General features: G+C 41.2%; 1 protein-coding gene across 2 annotated transcripts in view; it reads right to left on the bottom strand.

The window, feature by feature from the left end:
* Positions 1 to 3176: 3176 nt before the first annotated feature.
* Positions 3177 to 15798, bottom strand: part of LOC137415933 (transcription cofactor vestigial-like protein 4) — a 152508-nt gene continuing 139886 nt past the window's right edge. For both annotated transcript variants that reach the window (XM_068101457.2, XM_068101458.2), the window contains 2 exons: positions 14806 to 14920; positions 3177 to 4094 (listed from right to left, as the gene is read on the bottom strand). In XM_068101457.2, the coding sequence (XP_067957558.2) occupies positions 3826 to 4094; positions 14806 to 14920 (384 nt within the window). In that variant the 3' untranslated portion in view covers positions 3177 to 3825. The remainder of the gene's footprint in view (positions 4095 to 14805; positions 14921 to 15798) is intronic.

Below are 15798 nucleotides of genomic sequence, written 5' to 3'. Positions count from 1 at the left end.
AGATTAAAAATGGCGATTTTAGAAATTAGACCTCCAGATGACCTTTGACCTCAAAATCAATAGGCTACTCAATTGTGATGACCTCTACAACTTGGTGAAGTTTTGTGACGATTGGTTTAGAATTGTGACCTGTAGGTGACTGACATACAAACAAACAAACACACAGAAATAGAATAACGCACAAGACAAAGCAATATACTTGAAAAATCGAAAGTGTGTAGAAATATTCTGAACAAGGAAGAGCTTCTGCAGAAGTTTGGTAATCAACTCAATATATTTAACTGACACCTGGAAAAGGCCCTTTTTGGGACTGTCTACATATTAGGTACGTTGGAGAAAGGAGGGGCAGTGGTGATTTTAATTGGGGGAAAATAAAACCGAGAAAAGGAGGGGAGTATAGGAAAAACGGAAACGGAATCGAGAATGTAATTATTGTGTAGTTAACATGTTGGGGCAAGTAGGGATGCAATTTCACTCTTTCATTTGATTTTAATCAAACAGGACGACCATTTATAACACAGAAATACCATTGAAGCATATTGACAGACAATTTGTTTGCTGCAGCAGTGATCAATCTGATCATTCATATAAACTTGAGAGATGTTGCTACACATTCACACAATCTCAGCAAAATGCACCAAATGCAACCAACCCTCTCACTCCTCCCCCCTACCCCTCCCTCCCCAACCCCACTCTGCACCATCCTCACAAACCTCCCCATTCCTCACTGAAAAACAAAAAGAGTATTCCTTGAACATAATTATATATACAAAAAATGCTAGGCCAATACCATAGATATCAAAAACGAAAATAGCCAGCTACTATGACGAGTACATTCTAATACGCACAGCGCACTTGGAAACAAAGCAACTTAAACAAAAAAAATTCCAGGCAAACATTACACAAAATATTTGGCATGAAGCTCGACAAAATCTCTCGGGGTAATGACGACACAGAGATCGGCCATGCTTCGGCACTGATAATACGAAATGTTTTTAAACTACGGTGTGTTCTGGTGGTAGTGCATCCAGCGATTCAATAAAAACAAGTCCCAAACAATTTCAGTTCTTGTTCATCCGATCCTGGCATTGCGTGCAATGAGGCTTATACGATGCGTGCAACAAACCTTACGCGATGCGCGCATCAAGGCTTACATGATGTGTGCAAAGCTTACGCGATGCACGCAACAAGGCTTACATGATGCGTGCAACAAGGCTTACATGATGTGTGCAACAAACCTTACACGATGCACGCAACAAGGCTTACATGATGCGCGCAACAAAGCTTACACGGTGCGTGCAACAAACCTTACGCAATGCATGCAAGGCTTACATGATGTGTGCAAGGCTTACATGATATGCACGCAAGGCTTACATGATGTGCGCAACAAAGCTTACGTGATGCACGCAAGCCTTGCATGATGCGCGCAACAAGGCTTACATGATGTGCGCAACGCTTATGAGATGTGTGAAATAAGGCTTACATGATGCGCACGAGGCTTATGTAATGCACACAACAAGGCTTACGTGGGGCATCCAACAGCACGAGCAGAGATCCGCTGCAGCAACTATCATTCGACAAATCGATGAAACTTGCTTTTATGTATTCAATCCCAAGGTGCAAGTTTTGCTGTCAACAGCAAAATATATGGTGTCCAAAAAGTCCTTGTGCAACTTTGAACTTTTCTAACTTTTGATGGACATATGACAGAAAAATCTATAAATGGTACATGAAAGCTTCATTCATAAAATTTTTCTTAATACAGTTCGGATTTTCAGGGTAAAACAAAGCCACCATCTTTTGTAATACATCATTCAATCCGATTTTCCAACTTTTTGAAACCATTCTCCAGTTGCTGCTGAGTAAAATAGCCCTCATTAGCACCACTGCAGCGCGTCAAGCACAAGGCGGCCCGTTTTTTTAAAATAATTTCCGTGTTTCTTTATTTATTTATCATTGGGTATTTGTGATCGCAGCCCTGAGTAAATTCAAATAATGTGGTTTTGATGAGTAAACAACAGTTTTAAATAGCCCCATAAAATGTCGTCCAGTGGGGACAAGTCAGGTGAACAAGGTGGCCAAGCAGGTGGTCCAGGTCCACCAATCCACTTGTCTGGGAAGACATCATTCACGAACCGTACATTCAAAGGTGGCAAGTAGCCTCGTCTTGCTTGTACAAGGCGATATGTGAAAGATTTAATCGCCGTAGGTAATGCGGTAATTGTGGTGGTTGACTTTACACTGATGTAGAAGTTGCCTCATCAGACAATGTCGACTCTTCAGAAAAACGGCAATTGTGGATTTAACAACAGGAAGAACACCAACATTAACAAAACTTGATGAATTATGCTTTCATGTACCATTTACAGTTTGTTTCTATCCTGTGTAAAGTTATAAAAGTTCAAAGTTGCACAAAGACTTTATGGACACCCTGAATGTCAATGGCCAAGTGGTATAAAGGGGTGGGTGAAAAAGAAGCAAAAATTGCACCACAACACGTCAAATACATGACGTGCTGAACATAATTAAGAAATAAGCTATTCCGTTGTCAACTGATATTGTTCTGTTGCCTGTTGGTTGGACAACAGACACAGAAATCAAATTGGTTGCAAAGGTCCCATTGCCCACGACAGATGGAGGCTAGATTACACACAAAATCTCCAGAGACTAGCTCCGAGGAATGTATCGTACAAAAGTGGTCCCAAAGTATCTATCAAAAGCCAATATGAAATAATACCCAATTCTATACATTCTTTTTGACGATGCATGAAGAAAGCATGCAGCAAAGTGATTTGCCGAACTTGAGCGGAAGCAGCATTCCAAATGAGGGGGCGGTGGGGAGATTCAGGGCAGAGACTCGCACTGCTTCTTCTTAAGTCGGCTCTCAGGCCGAACTCAGATGACCTGAGAGTCGAGTCCCGCACAATGTCTCCTCTTGACCTCGCGTGCCAAGAGCAACGATCCTGGTTCGTTATATATCGTCATTCGATAATTATTCGCGGCATATATAACTATGATTTTGAAAACACGTGTCACCGATCTTTAACTCGGCAATTCTAAAATTTGCCTAGAGCGTCGTCAGATATAAGGGAGCTTACTATACATACAGTATATAAGCAATAACTTATTCACTTTACGTAGTGCAAGGTTAATCTACATCAAGCGCAAACAAAGTATAAGAAAAGTAACATTTATGCACAGAAATGAATGAAATGTACAAAATTGAAATGTTAGCAAAGCTCCATGCAGACTTGCTCATCGCATACCCTTGATGAAGAAGTGCGGTTCGCAGGAAGGTATGGGCTCGACCTCCTCACCTACGTCTTCCCTTCCATAGCAAGCAACCGAGGAATCTTGAATGCAGACCGGACGGGATTTCCATTTGAAGCCGATGTTGAAAAGACCAACAGCACAACCCAGGTGCCGTAAACAAAACGGAGGAGGAAAATAAAGAGCCCTTGGTACGTTCAAATAAAGCTCCGATTTGCGACTCAAATGCCCTTGAGATTTGATTGCAAGTTTTTCAGGCAACAAAGCAACTACAAAAACAGGTCCACAGGTGTCCAAGAGGTGTAAATAGCATAGCGGTTGCATTATCACCTTTCATAATTTCCTTTTTCTCTGACTTTTATCCCAAACAATGGGGGAGGCCAATTTACTATTAATATTAATATTATTATTATTATTAGATCTTGGTTATCACTTGGCAGTTGTCCAGCAAACCCCACGAAAAAGTATTACAAAATTTTACATGCATCAAATATGAAGTAAGAGGAATAAAAGACGACAAGGACGTGGTTGATGAGAACGATATCGATCCGGTGTTCAGGATAAAAGTGGGGGTGAGCCAGCGCGCTCCGGATGGCAGGGTGGCGGTGCCATGACTCCACATTCATGGATAGCATACGTCGGGTTGCCTGGGGGGCTGGATCGTAGCTGTAGCCATGTCTCTCCCAATGCTCTCCTAAAGTGTTCATCCACAGAGCCAGTTACAGAAACCGAATGGGCTTGGGGTTGAAGAACGGGCTCGGTCTCACGGTAGCCAGGGCCCAGACTGCGACGGAAGTGTTCCTCAACTACGGGGTCGGTGCTCCCTGTCGCATGGAGACAGTACAGACAGGTTTGGGAAATACAGACAACATGCAGGAGTGTTAAAGGAACAAACGGATGTTGAAAATAAACTGAAAAAAGTTCGATTCCGTTTCACGTATACCTCTGTCACACACAATAGTAGTCCTTCTTGTCATCAATTATCCACATTAATATTTACGTGAAATACCACAACCACGATTTAGTTTGATGTGAAATACCACAACCAGGAGAGCATGATCACCTGCGGCAAAATACAGGGCAACAAAACAGCCACTTGAATAAAATGGAAAACTAGAATGGCACTCTTCAACATCACAATGTCGACTGATATATGCCTCCGCCTACATTATTACATCATTATAATACTTTTTTGTTAATAATCTTTGATAATAATCTTTAAGTTTGATAATAATAAAGTTTGATTTAAATCCATTCAGCTGTGCCCAAGTTATCACATCTTTACCTGATATAACCTCTGACCTTTGACCTCAGCACCCCAAAATATAATCAGTTAATCTGTACATAATTATACATATCTGTACCAAGTGTGAATTAGATCCCATTAGCCATTCTCAAGTTATAGACCAATTACAGACTTTGACCTTTAACCTTTGACCTATTGAACCCAAAATCTAATCAGTTAATCTTTACCTCATTCTACATAAGTGTACCAAATTTGGTCAGAATCCTATCACTGGTTCACAAGTTATCACGCTAACAGTATTTTTACCGAACATGACATCTGACCTTTGACCTCGTGACCCCAAAATCGAATCAGTTCATCTTTACCTCTTTATACATACACTATGGGTCAAAAGTTTTAGAACACCTTAATTTTCCAAGTTTTTATTGAAATTTACGCAGTTTAATGTCCAGTGAATAACCTGAAATGGTTCAAAGGTAATGAGTAAACTGCTCGAGGTTAAAAAAAAAAGTTTAGGGAAGCTAAAACGGGAAAATAATGTAAATTGCACAGTTATATTGTAAAAAAAAAAAAAGGCCTTCTTCAGGGAACAAGTAATGGGTTAACAACTTACAGCTGTTCTCAGCAATGTAAGTAAATTGAGCCTTGAAAGTTGATGCAAACAATTCCGACAGGTGTCCCAACCTCTGCTGATTACCTGATTACAAACCCCCTGTCTGTATAAAAGCAGTATTGGAACACAGACTGTTATTACACCCTCCGAAGCATTATTTGGACAATATTGCACTGCAGGAAGTAGTATATTGGAAACTGGAGGAAACTCTGACAGGAAGAGGTCTGACAGATCCAAAGCCACAACAGAATCAGAAGACAAGTTTCTGAGAGTCAACAGCTTGCGTGATAGGCGGCTCACAGGACAACAGCTTCAAGGACAGCTTAACACTGGTCGAAGTAAGCAAGTCTCAGTTTCAACTGTGAAGAGAAGACTTCGAGCTGCAGGTTTGACAGGTCGAATGGCAGTAAGAAAGCCATTGCTAAGATGGCAAAATAAGAAAAAGAGGCTTGCCTGGGCCACGAAGCACCGCCAGTGGACTACTGAAGATTGGAAGCAGGTCTTATGAACCGATGAAACAAAATTTGAAATCTTTGGTTCATCACGCAGGGTTTTTGTACGCCGTCGAGTAGGTGAAAGGATGGTTCCTCAGTGTGTGACACCAACTGTCAAACATGGAGGAGGAAGCGTGATGGTCTGGGGCTCCTTTGCTGGATCCAGAATCGGCAACTTGCACAGAGTAACTGGCACCCTGAACCAAAATGGCTACCACAGCATTTTGCAGCGCCATGCAATACCCTCTGGCATACGCCGAGTTGGTCAGGGGTTCTTCCTACTGCAAGATAATGACCCTAAACACACCTCCAGGCTATGTCAAAACTACCTTCGAGGAAAAGAACAAGACGGTCGTCTTCAAATCATGGAATGGCCAGCACAGTCTCCAGACTTAAACCCCATCGAGCTGGTTTGGGATGAACTGGACAGAAGGGTGAAAACAAAGCAACCTACAAGTGCAACACATTTGTGGGAACTTCTGCAACAGTGTTGGGAAGAACTTCCCGAACAATATTTGATTTCCATTGGGGAAAGAATGCCACGAGTGTGTTCGGCTGTTATATCTGCAAAAGGTGGCTACTTTGCTGAGTCAAAAATTTAAATTAAATTTTGTCAAACAAAATGATTCTATGATTTCTGTTTTATCTCCAATTGCTTATTTGTTCTATGCTTAATTTCAGAGTACATCGAGACATTAAACTGCGTAAATTTCAATAAAAACTGGAAAAATTGAGGTGTTCTAAAACTTTTGACCGGTAGTGTACCTGCGACAAATTTGACGAAGATTCCTTCAGCCGTTCTCAAGGTATCGCGGTAACGAAAACCTATCACGGACGGACGGACGGACAACCTGAAAACATAATGCCTCCGGCGACTTCGTCGGCAGACGCATAACCAGAGAATGACTCATATTTGTACATTGTACAACACAGGCAGGTACACTCATGCGCACACTGGTTTTAACTTCTTTCAACTCAAATTTCAACTCAAATTTTCAACTTCAATTGTTTATAAAATGTAATATCACGTATATTACAAATACATTTGTGCATTATGATTGTTTGAATTATGATTGGTGTAAACCATGACAAAACAGCAACTCAGGTACAGTCATCTATTTATATATCTACACGTCTGGGCAGCATCTGTGTTGTCACTGAACTACTCCTTCAAACTTTTGTTTCTGTGGTTTTCTGGTCCGTAGTGTTTTAAATAACGTGGCTGTGAGGTGTTTTGAATCACGTGGTGGTGAGGTGTTTTGAATCACGTGGCTGTGAGGTGTTTTGAATCACGTGGCTGTGAGGTGTTTGAATCACGTGGCTGTGAGGTGTTTGAATCACGTGGCTGTGAGGCGTTTTGAATCACTTGGTGGTGAGGTGTTTTGAATCACGTGGCTGTGAGGTGTTTTGAATCACCTGGTGGTGAGGTGTTTTGAATCACCTGGTGGTGAGGTGTTTTGAATCACCTGGTGGTGAGGTGTTTTGAATCACCTGGTGGTGAGGTGTTTTGAATTACGTGGTGGTGAGGTGTTTTGAATCACGTGGCTGTGAGGTGTTTTGAATCATCTGGTGGTGAGGTGTTTTGAATCACCTGGTGGTGAGGTGTTTTGAATCACCTGGTGGTGAGGTGTTTTGAATTACGTGGCGGTGAGGTGTTTTGAATCACGTGGCTGTGAGGTGTTTTGAATCATCTGGTGGTGAGGTGTTTTGAATCACGTGGCTGTGAGGTGTTTTAAATCACGTGGTGGTGAGGTGTTTTGAATCACATGGTGGTGAGGTGTTTTGAATCACGTGGTCGTGAGGTGTTTTGAATTACGTGGCTGTGAGGTGTTTTGAATCACGTGGCTGTGAGGTGTTTTGAATCACGTGGTGGTGAGGTGTTTTGAATCACGTGGCTGTGAGGTGTTTTGAATCACGTGGTGGTGAGGTGTTTTGAATCATGTGGTAGTGAGGTGTTTTGAATCACGTGGTGGTGAGGTGTTTTGAATTATGTGGTGGTGAGATGTTTATAATTACGTGGTGGTGAGATGTTTATAATTATGTGGTGGTGAGATGTTTATACAGTAATTACGTGGCTGTGAGGTGTTTTGAATCACGTGGCTGTGAGGTGTTTTGAATCACGTGGCTGTGAGGTGTTTTGAATCACGTGGTGGTGAGGTGTTTTGAATCATGTGGCTGTGAGGTGTTTTGAATCACGTGGTGGTGAGGTGTTTTGAATCACGTGGTGGTGAGGTGTTTTGAATCACGTGGTGGTGAGGTGTTTTGAATTACGTGGCTGTGAGGTGTTTTGAATCACGTGGCTGTGAGGTGTTTTGAATCACGTGGTGGTGAGGTGTTTTGAATTACGTGGCTGTGAGGTGTTTTGAATCACGTGGTGGTGAGGTGTTTTGAATCACGTGGTAGTGAGGTGTTTTGAATCACGTGGTGGTGAGGTGTTTTGAATCACGTCGCTGTGAGGTGTTTTGAATCACCTGGTGGTGAGGTGTTTTGAATCACGTGGCTGTGAAGTGTTTTGAATCACGTGGCTGTGAGGTGTTTTGAATCATCTGGTGGTGAGGTGTTTTGAATCATGTGGTGGTGAGGTGTTTTGAATTATGTGGTGGTGAGGTGTTTTTAATTACGTGGTGGTGTGTTTTTAATTATGTGGTGGTGAGGTGTTTTTAATTACGTGGTGGTGAGGTGTTTTTAATTACGTGGTGGTGAGGTGTTTTTAATTACGTGGTGGTGTGTTTTTAATTACGTGGTGGTGAGGTGTTTTTAATTATGTGGTGGTGAGGTGTTTTTAATTATGTGGTGGTGAGGTGTTTTTAATTATGTGGTGGTGAGGTGTTTTTAATTACGTGGTGGTGAGGTGTTTTTAATTATGTGGTGGTGAGGTGTTTTTAATTATGTGGTGGTGAGGTGTTTTTAATTACGTGGTGGTGTGTTTTTAATTACGTGGTGGTGAGGTGTTTTTAATTACGTGGTGGTGAGGTGTTTTTAATTACGTGGTGGTGAGGTGTTTTTAATTACGTGGTGGTGAGGTGGAATCATCCCAAACTTCCAGTCTGCACCTACCCCTCCCGTATGTATGTGCTGAGGGTTTCTTTTTTGAATCACTTTTTTTTTCCACCGAAATCTTCAACCTAAATTGCTTATAAAAATGTAATTTCACAAACACTACAAATAAATTTATACAAAATAATTGTGTGTATTATGATTGGTGTAAATCATGACAACACAGCAACTCAGGTACAGTCATTAGCCTCAGCTAAAGGAAGCCTGTTCCTCTGCAACGACGCGTGGTGAGGCGAGCGCAGCGAGCCGAGCCCTGCTCGTGTATATAATATACCAGGAGAAGTCGACAAACGAATTTTCAGTCCCCATGTTAAAGTTGCATACTGAGAAACGATCCCATATAAAGGGAGGGGTACTTTCCACCTCCCTATGATTATTTAAGACGATTTAAAATACTTCAAAAAGTAAGAAGAAAAAAAATTATTCAACCCAAATGGGATTTGAACCTTCACTCCGAACTTGGGAGTCTGATGCCTTTATACATTCCATTAATTAAGCCATTAAGCCAGCACATTATATTTGGGTAATAACATTTTGAAGAGTTATGAAGTATGTATATATTGTACATTGCTCCTTTCCCATGTCATCTCCAGGCGCTCCATGATGCATGCTGAAAGGGAGTACTCGGTTTTCACTCTGGTTGTTACTTGCCGGAAAAGATTCCGGCAAGTATATTGATCTGTTAGTTTCAATATACATCAAAGTATATTGATGACGTCATCGGTCATGTGGTTCGGCCGTCATATTTGTCCTAAATGGCCGATAAAAAAGTACATTCCGGCAAGTACTCGGTCTCTGACCGATTTTTCATCTGTCTGTTTGTCTGTCTGTTTGTTTGTTTGCAGCACTACGTCTACACCGTTGCACGTAAAATCGCCAAACTTTGAACACGTATTTGACTTGCCCTGGAATAGACTGTGCCCAATTGATGACATCATCGGTCACGTGGTTCGGCCGCCATCTTGGAAAAACCGAAAAATTTGCACCTCCATATCTCTGAAAGTGCTGAACAGAAAAAATTGAGACATGGCTTATTGTAAAGAACTGTCGATGGGGAATAAAATATGTTAATGATGACGTCATCAGTCACGTGGTTCGGCCGCCATCTTGGAAAAACCGAAAAACTTTGCACCTCCATATCTTCGAAAGTGCTGAATAGAAAAAATTGAGACGTCTCATTGTAAAGAACTCTCCATGGGGAATAAAATATGTTAATGATGACGTCATCGGTCGCGTGGTTCGGCCGCCATCTTGGAAAACCGAAAAAATTTGCACCTCCATATCTCCGAAAGTGCTGAATATAAAAAATTGAGACATGGCTCATTGTAAAGAACTCTCCATGGGGAATAAAATATGTTAATGATGACGTCATCGATCACGTGGTTCGGCCACCATATTTGTCCTAAATGGCCGATAAAAAAGTAAATTCCGGCAAGTCCTCGGTCTCTGACCGATTTTTCATTTTCTTGTTTGTTTGTTTGTACTTTGAGATAGGAAGCTGAAATGTCAGCACAATAGTGAGCAAGTGATTTGGCAAAAACTATTTTTTTTTGATTAATCAATTCATTGATTAGTTACATAATTGTTATCGATTAATTAAGTACTTATTTATTTCCTTTCTCTTCTGGGCATTATCTCAGGCACCTTTTGAGTTCGGAAGCTGATATTTGGACATGCCAATGACAGTGATTTGGCTATAAAGGCTATTTTTGATTCATTGATTAATCAAATAATCGATTAATTATTTAATTAATTGTGTCAGACTCCCCCCCCAACCCCCCCCCGTCACATGCCTCCCCCCAAAGCCCTCTCCCTCCCACAGATCTCTCGATGTCTCCATGTCTCGGTCCCTGCTCTCAAATGTGTTTGTGTCCTTCCCCCTCTCTCCCCATCTTGTCTACCGCTCCCGATGTTATTTGTTTTATGTGTCTGTTTGTCTTTCTGTGTGATTAATGTTCGCTCTTTCACGAGCCTCGATCTTGTATACAAAAAAAATTATTCGATTAATGACTTGATTCTTTTAAAGTTACAGATTCGGATGAAATGGTGGTGGTTTAGGTATTCCATTAGCCAATTGATTAATTATTTAATTATTTTATGATTATTACTTATTTATTTTCATTATTAATCATTTATTATTTTCTTTCTCATCTGGGCAATATCTCAGGCACCTTTTGAGCTCGGAAGCTGATATTTGGACATGACAGTGACCACGTGATGTGGCTATAAAGGACATTTTTGATTTATCGATTCATCAATTAATCGATAAATTATTAATTGATTAATCATTCAATTATTTAATTTTTCCGATTAATGACTTATTTAATTAATTTTCAAAAAGTTACAGCTTCGGATGAAGCACTGGTAGTTTGGGTATGCTATTAACCAATTGACTAAGAAAATATTTTATGATTATTATTTATTGATTTTAATTATGCAATTAATCAATCAATTATTGTACACCTCTCCCTCCCAATTCAAAGTACACCGACCCCATGCCAAATAAATAAATATCCTCCAGCGCGGCTTTGCCGGGACGCCGAAGGCGTCTCTATGTCTCTATGAGCTATGTCAACTTTGAGCTGTCTCTATGAGCTGCACGGCAGTATTGACGGGTATTTATTTATTTGGCATGGGGTCGGTGGACTTTGAATGTATCTGTACTTGTATATATTAAATTTTCAAGCAAAAACGATAGCACTTAGGTGGAATTTGTTTCAAAATCCATTAACTAGACCTATTGGTCGATGTATATTCCAAGTTTCAGCTCATTTCAATGTATAGCCCTTGACATATGAGCGCCAACACATTTTGGGCGGACGGACGGACAGACAGACATACACCAACATGATTTTGAGGGTTTTCTAAATAAAACTCAAGAATGTGGAAACAGACGTTGCTGAAATTTGGAATATATTACCTCAATGTACAAAGCATTTACTTCTGTAATATGCAGCCAATTTAGTCCAGTAAAAGCCGAGAAACGTATTTTCAGTCCGCATGTTAAAGCTGCATACAGAGAAACGATCCCTTATATAAAGGGAGGGGCGCTTTGCACCTCCCTTTGATTATATATACACATTGACTCCTCCTGTGCTCTCTTAGCTGAAGAAATCTGCATGACTGCAACTATGAAAACTGCAGAAGGTAAGAATTTTTTGCTGTTTCAAACTCTTCCCAGAGTTCCTCTACAGCTGCAGCGGCATTTACACATAGTAAACACAAGAGAATGCCAATGCTACGCACCCTTCAGCTGCTGGACCGCTTTCATCGCTGGAAAACCATCACTAAGTTATGCAGTTTCCGTATACGGATCTGGATCTACAACAAAATCTAATCGTTTTGTCCTTGTCACACGCCCCACCTGTCCACCAAGTTTCGTCTGAATCCGTCCATAACGTTTTGAGATATCTTGCTCACAGACAGACAGACAAATAAACAGGGGTGAACACATAACCTCCGTCCATATTCGGCGGTGAAAGTAAAAACAAACACACAGACACACAGCAAGCATTTGTAGCCAAAGCACATTACATATGCAGCAAATCCAAACAAACAAGGAAGTAAAATCGAAAACGTTGAACCAGAAATCTTGATCAAGACACCTTTACTAATTCTGCCAAAGGAATGGCAATCAAAAGATTTATTCGGCCGAAAACTATAGAGCTGGCAGGATAGCTTAGGGAAAGGTTTGTACTCTTGTATTTGAGCCGTCTGTCCTCGGTTCGAATCTCGACAGCTATAAACGGTCACCCTGCTGTTTCACATGGAGTGTAGCATCAATGTATGTGATGTCCGTCGGAAGGACGATGAGCCAGAGGACCTGTCTGCCAGCACTGCATGGTTGTTTGTGGATATTAAAAGTTTTCACGACATCTTTTATGAATAGGAGTTGTGCTATCTCCTGCACCTGGAGCAAAATCCAAATTGTTGCCACCCCAATCGAGTATCCTGCGCCAAGAGTGGCTACCTGTCCAGAATTGGTCCTAGATTCAAAAGGTTTCTTGACATTTCATGAATGCCCCGAAGCTTTACCAAGAGCATGGGCCCACATTGATCAATCAACAAATGTGCTGTGCTAGCCTATGCCTGCAACAATTGGTACCATGAGCAAAGGGAAAATTTCAGTTATCTTTGGGAAAATCCACTATAAACAACCATTCTGAGTATTGTGCTGCAATACATGTCCCCTACCAAAGTCCAAAGTGCCATAACTTTGTCAAAAATGATCGAATATGCAAATTTATGCACGGTTGATGCTGGTTTTCAAACTTGATCTGAGGTATGCTGAGACACATGTGTGTCATGCCTCGTCTCGTTGATAAGCCCGCAAGGTCACTCCGTGAAGCAGCCTGCACGTATTGCACTGTGTGAATTATATAATTACCAACTCACAGTCTGAGGTACTAGTGATTCAAGAGATATCCATTGAAAAAATATATATTTTCGCTTAATTAACGATATCTGCCAAACCACGTGACCTATCGCAAATTCCAAAAGGACCTTTTAGTAGACTGACATGCTGAACAGATCTGTGAAGTTTCCCCTCGATTGGATCAAAAATGAGGGACGGGCTGGGTTTTAAAGGTTCATGCTTAAGAACGTCATAACTCTGAAACCATGTGACGCATGACGTCATGCTCGTTGACTTTTTTGTTCGTCATGGGAATGCGATTCTGCCTGTAAAGTTTGGCCTCGATCTGTTCAGCCGTTGCAGAGAAAAATGGGTTTTCGTGTTTTCACGAAAAACAATATGGCGGCCGAACCACGTGACCTGTGACGTCATAATTACCATTAAAATATTCTACAGACCGAGTCCTTCGTATGGTGAAAATTTGATCTCAATTGGTCCAATTATTGCAGAGAAAATGTTTTTTAAAGGAAATTAAAACTTAAAATGGCACTGAGTTGAGGATCATCAGAATTATCAGAATTCCCAAAGTTCAAAGTGCCATAACTTTGTCAAAAATGATCGAAACGTCGTGAAGTTCGAACTTGATCTGTAACTTATCATAAGGAAACCATCTACCAAGTTTGAAATCATTAGCATTAAGAGTTTAGAAAAAAGGTCCGGAGAACTGTTCTTTGCGTGACGGACCGACGGACTGATGGACTGACGGACTGACAGATGGACAGACGGCGTGCAAACCCATAGTCCCCTCCGGTGTACACCGGTAGGGGACTAATAACATATTCAAGGAATAGTTGCTACTTGAATAATTGACTTTTAAGGAGATGTTAAAATGAAATCTCATCGGTGACCAAGTAAATTTGCTAATGGTAAAAATTCAATAACAGTTTGGAAGAACATATTTAACATCCCTCTGCATCGCATTCCTGTAAAACAGCTGGTCCGCAACAATCGAAACAAACGTTCGCCACAAGTCGGCTCACTCGATAAACAGGCAAGCTCGAGTACATTCGGAGTATTTCACGGTGCTGGAGGTGAGAGTGGTGGGGAAGATGATCCAAAACTTTCCAGATACACTTTCCAAATGTACATCACCTTTCATAAAATACATTACCGAGGGGTTACATTCTTCTTGCTTCGGTTACAACAGGAATTTAAAAAATTCCGTTGGCGATATCCGTTAATCATATACCATTGTTGGTCCACAATGACGTCACCTCATTCTCTCGTTCAAATTTTCTCCTTCCACTTACAGCCCACCACCACCAACCCTTCCCGATCCCAACAACGAGTACACAAAGCATGTTCAAGACCAGTAGTAATACAAGATTACTTGGTGGAATGGCTCGTCAGTAAATGGGGCTCCTGGAAATATTTCCTTTTCGCAAGGGGAATAATTCCTCTCCAAAACAAGTAATTCTCCCATACTTCCCACTTCCCAGCCACATCTTTCATAGCAACGGGAGCTTGTTGTGCAAAGAACGACCGCAAGCAAATCTTTAGCGGAAACCACCTGATTGCCCGTTTTCCACTGCTCATTTGTCCATTGCAAATGATCATTCCCGCTTCACATGTTAGACTGCTAACTGTCGTTCAGTGGGTCTTGGACGAAGGCACAAACACCTTGTTTTTATGAAATAGAAACTAGTGTTATAATCAAACCCTGCCAGCCATTGTCGTGTTATTCTGCATTGTGCACTGCACGTTGTCTTACCACTGCTGTCTCGCCGGTTCGACAGGCCGTTGGCAGTGAAGCCCATCAGTTTTGCAGCTTGTCGGCTTCCTCGGAACGAGGCCCCAGGCGCACAGGTAATGACAGATGGCCTCATCTAAGGCAAATAAATCAGAGGCTTGACGTTGGTTAAGCATTCGGCAAAAACAAAATTAACAATAGTGAAAGCAGAAATACCTGATACAGACCAAAGGCAGGTTGACAATATGGAACAAGGAAACATAACCAATGTCGAGGTAAGATCTATTTCATAGTTTATTGCATGGTAATGGAAGGTCACACACACACACATATATATATATATATATATATATATATATATACATATACACACAAACACATATATATATATATACATATACACACAAACATATATATATACATATACACACAAACATATATATATACATATACACACACACACACAAACCACACACACACACACACACACACACACACACACACACACACACACACACACACACACACACACACACACACACACACACACACACACACACACACACACACACACACACACACACACACACACACACACACACACGTATATATCCCACATCCCACATGGTCATCGGATTTTATTCCCTTTTTTTTTTTTCAACCGAGTCGAAAACTATGTTAGTGACTGTGAAAAATGAAATGATATATATATCGAATTCGAGTTAATAAATGCAAATTTCGCATGTGGAAAAAGTAAGTACACCCTTGGCTCTAATAGGTGGTATTGCCCCCTTTGGCAGAAACAACGTCAAGTAGGCGTTTCCTATAACTGTGTACCAGTCTCTGACATCGACTGGGAGAAATTTTTGCCCACTCCGCCATGCAGAATTCTTTAAGCTGTGCGATGTTTGAGGGGTTTCTTGCATGCACAGCTCATTTCAAATCCCCCACAACATCTCGATGGGATTTCGATCCGGGCTTTGACTTGGCCATTCCAGAACCCTCCATTTATTT

This window comes from Myxine glutinosa, chromosome 11 (genome assembly GCF_964187855.1).
Source record: "Myxine glutinosa chromosome 11, kmMyxGlut1.1, whole genome shotgun sequence".
Lineage (NCBI taxonomy): Eukaryota > Metazoa > Chordata > Myxini > Myxiniformes > Myxinidae > Myxine > Myxine glutinosa.
This window is presented reverse-complemented; position numbering and strand designations above follow the sequence as displayed.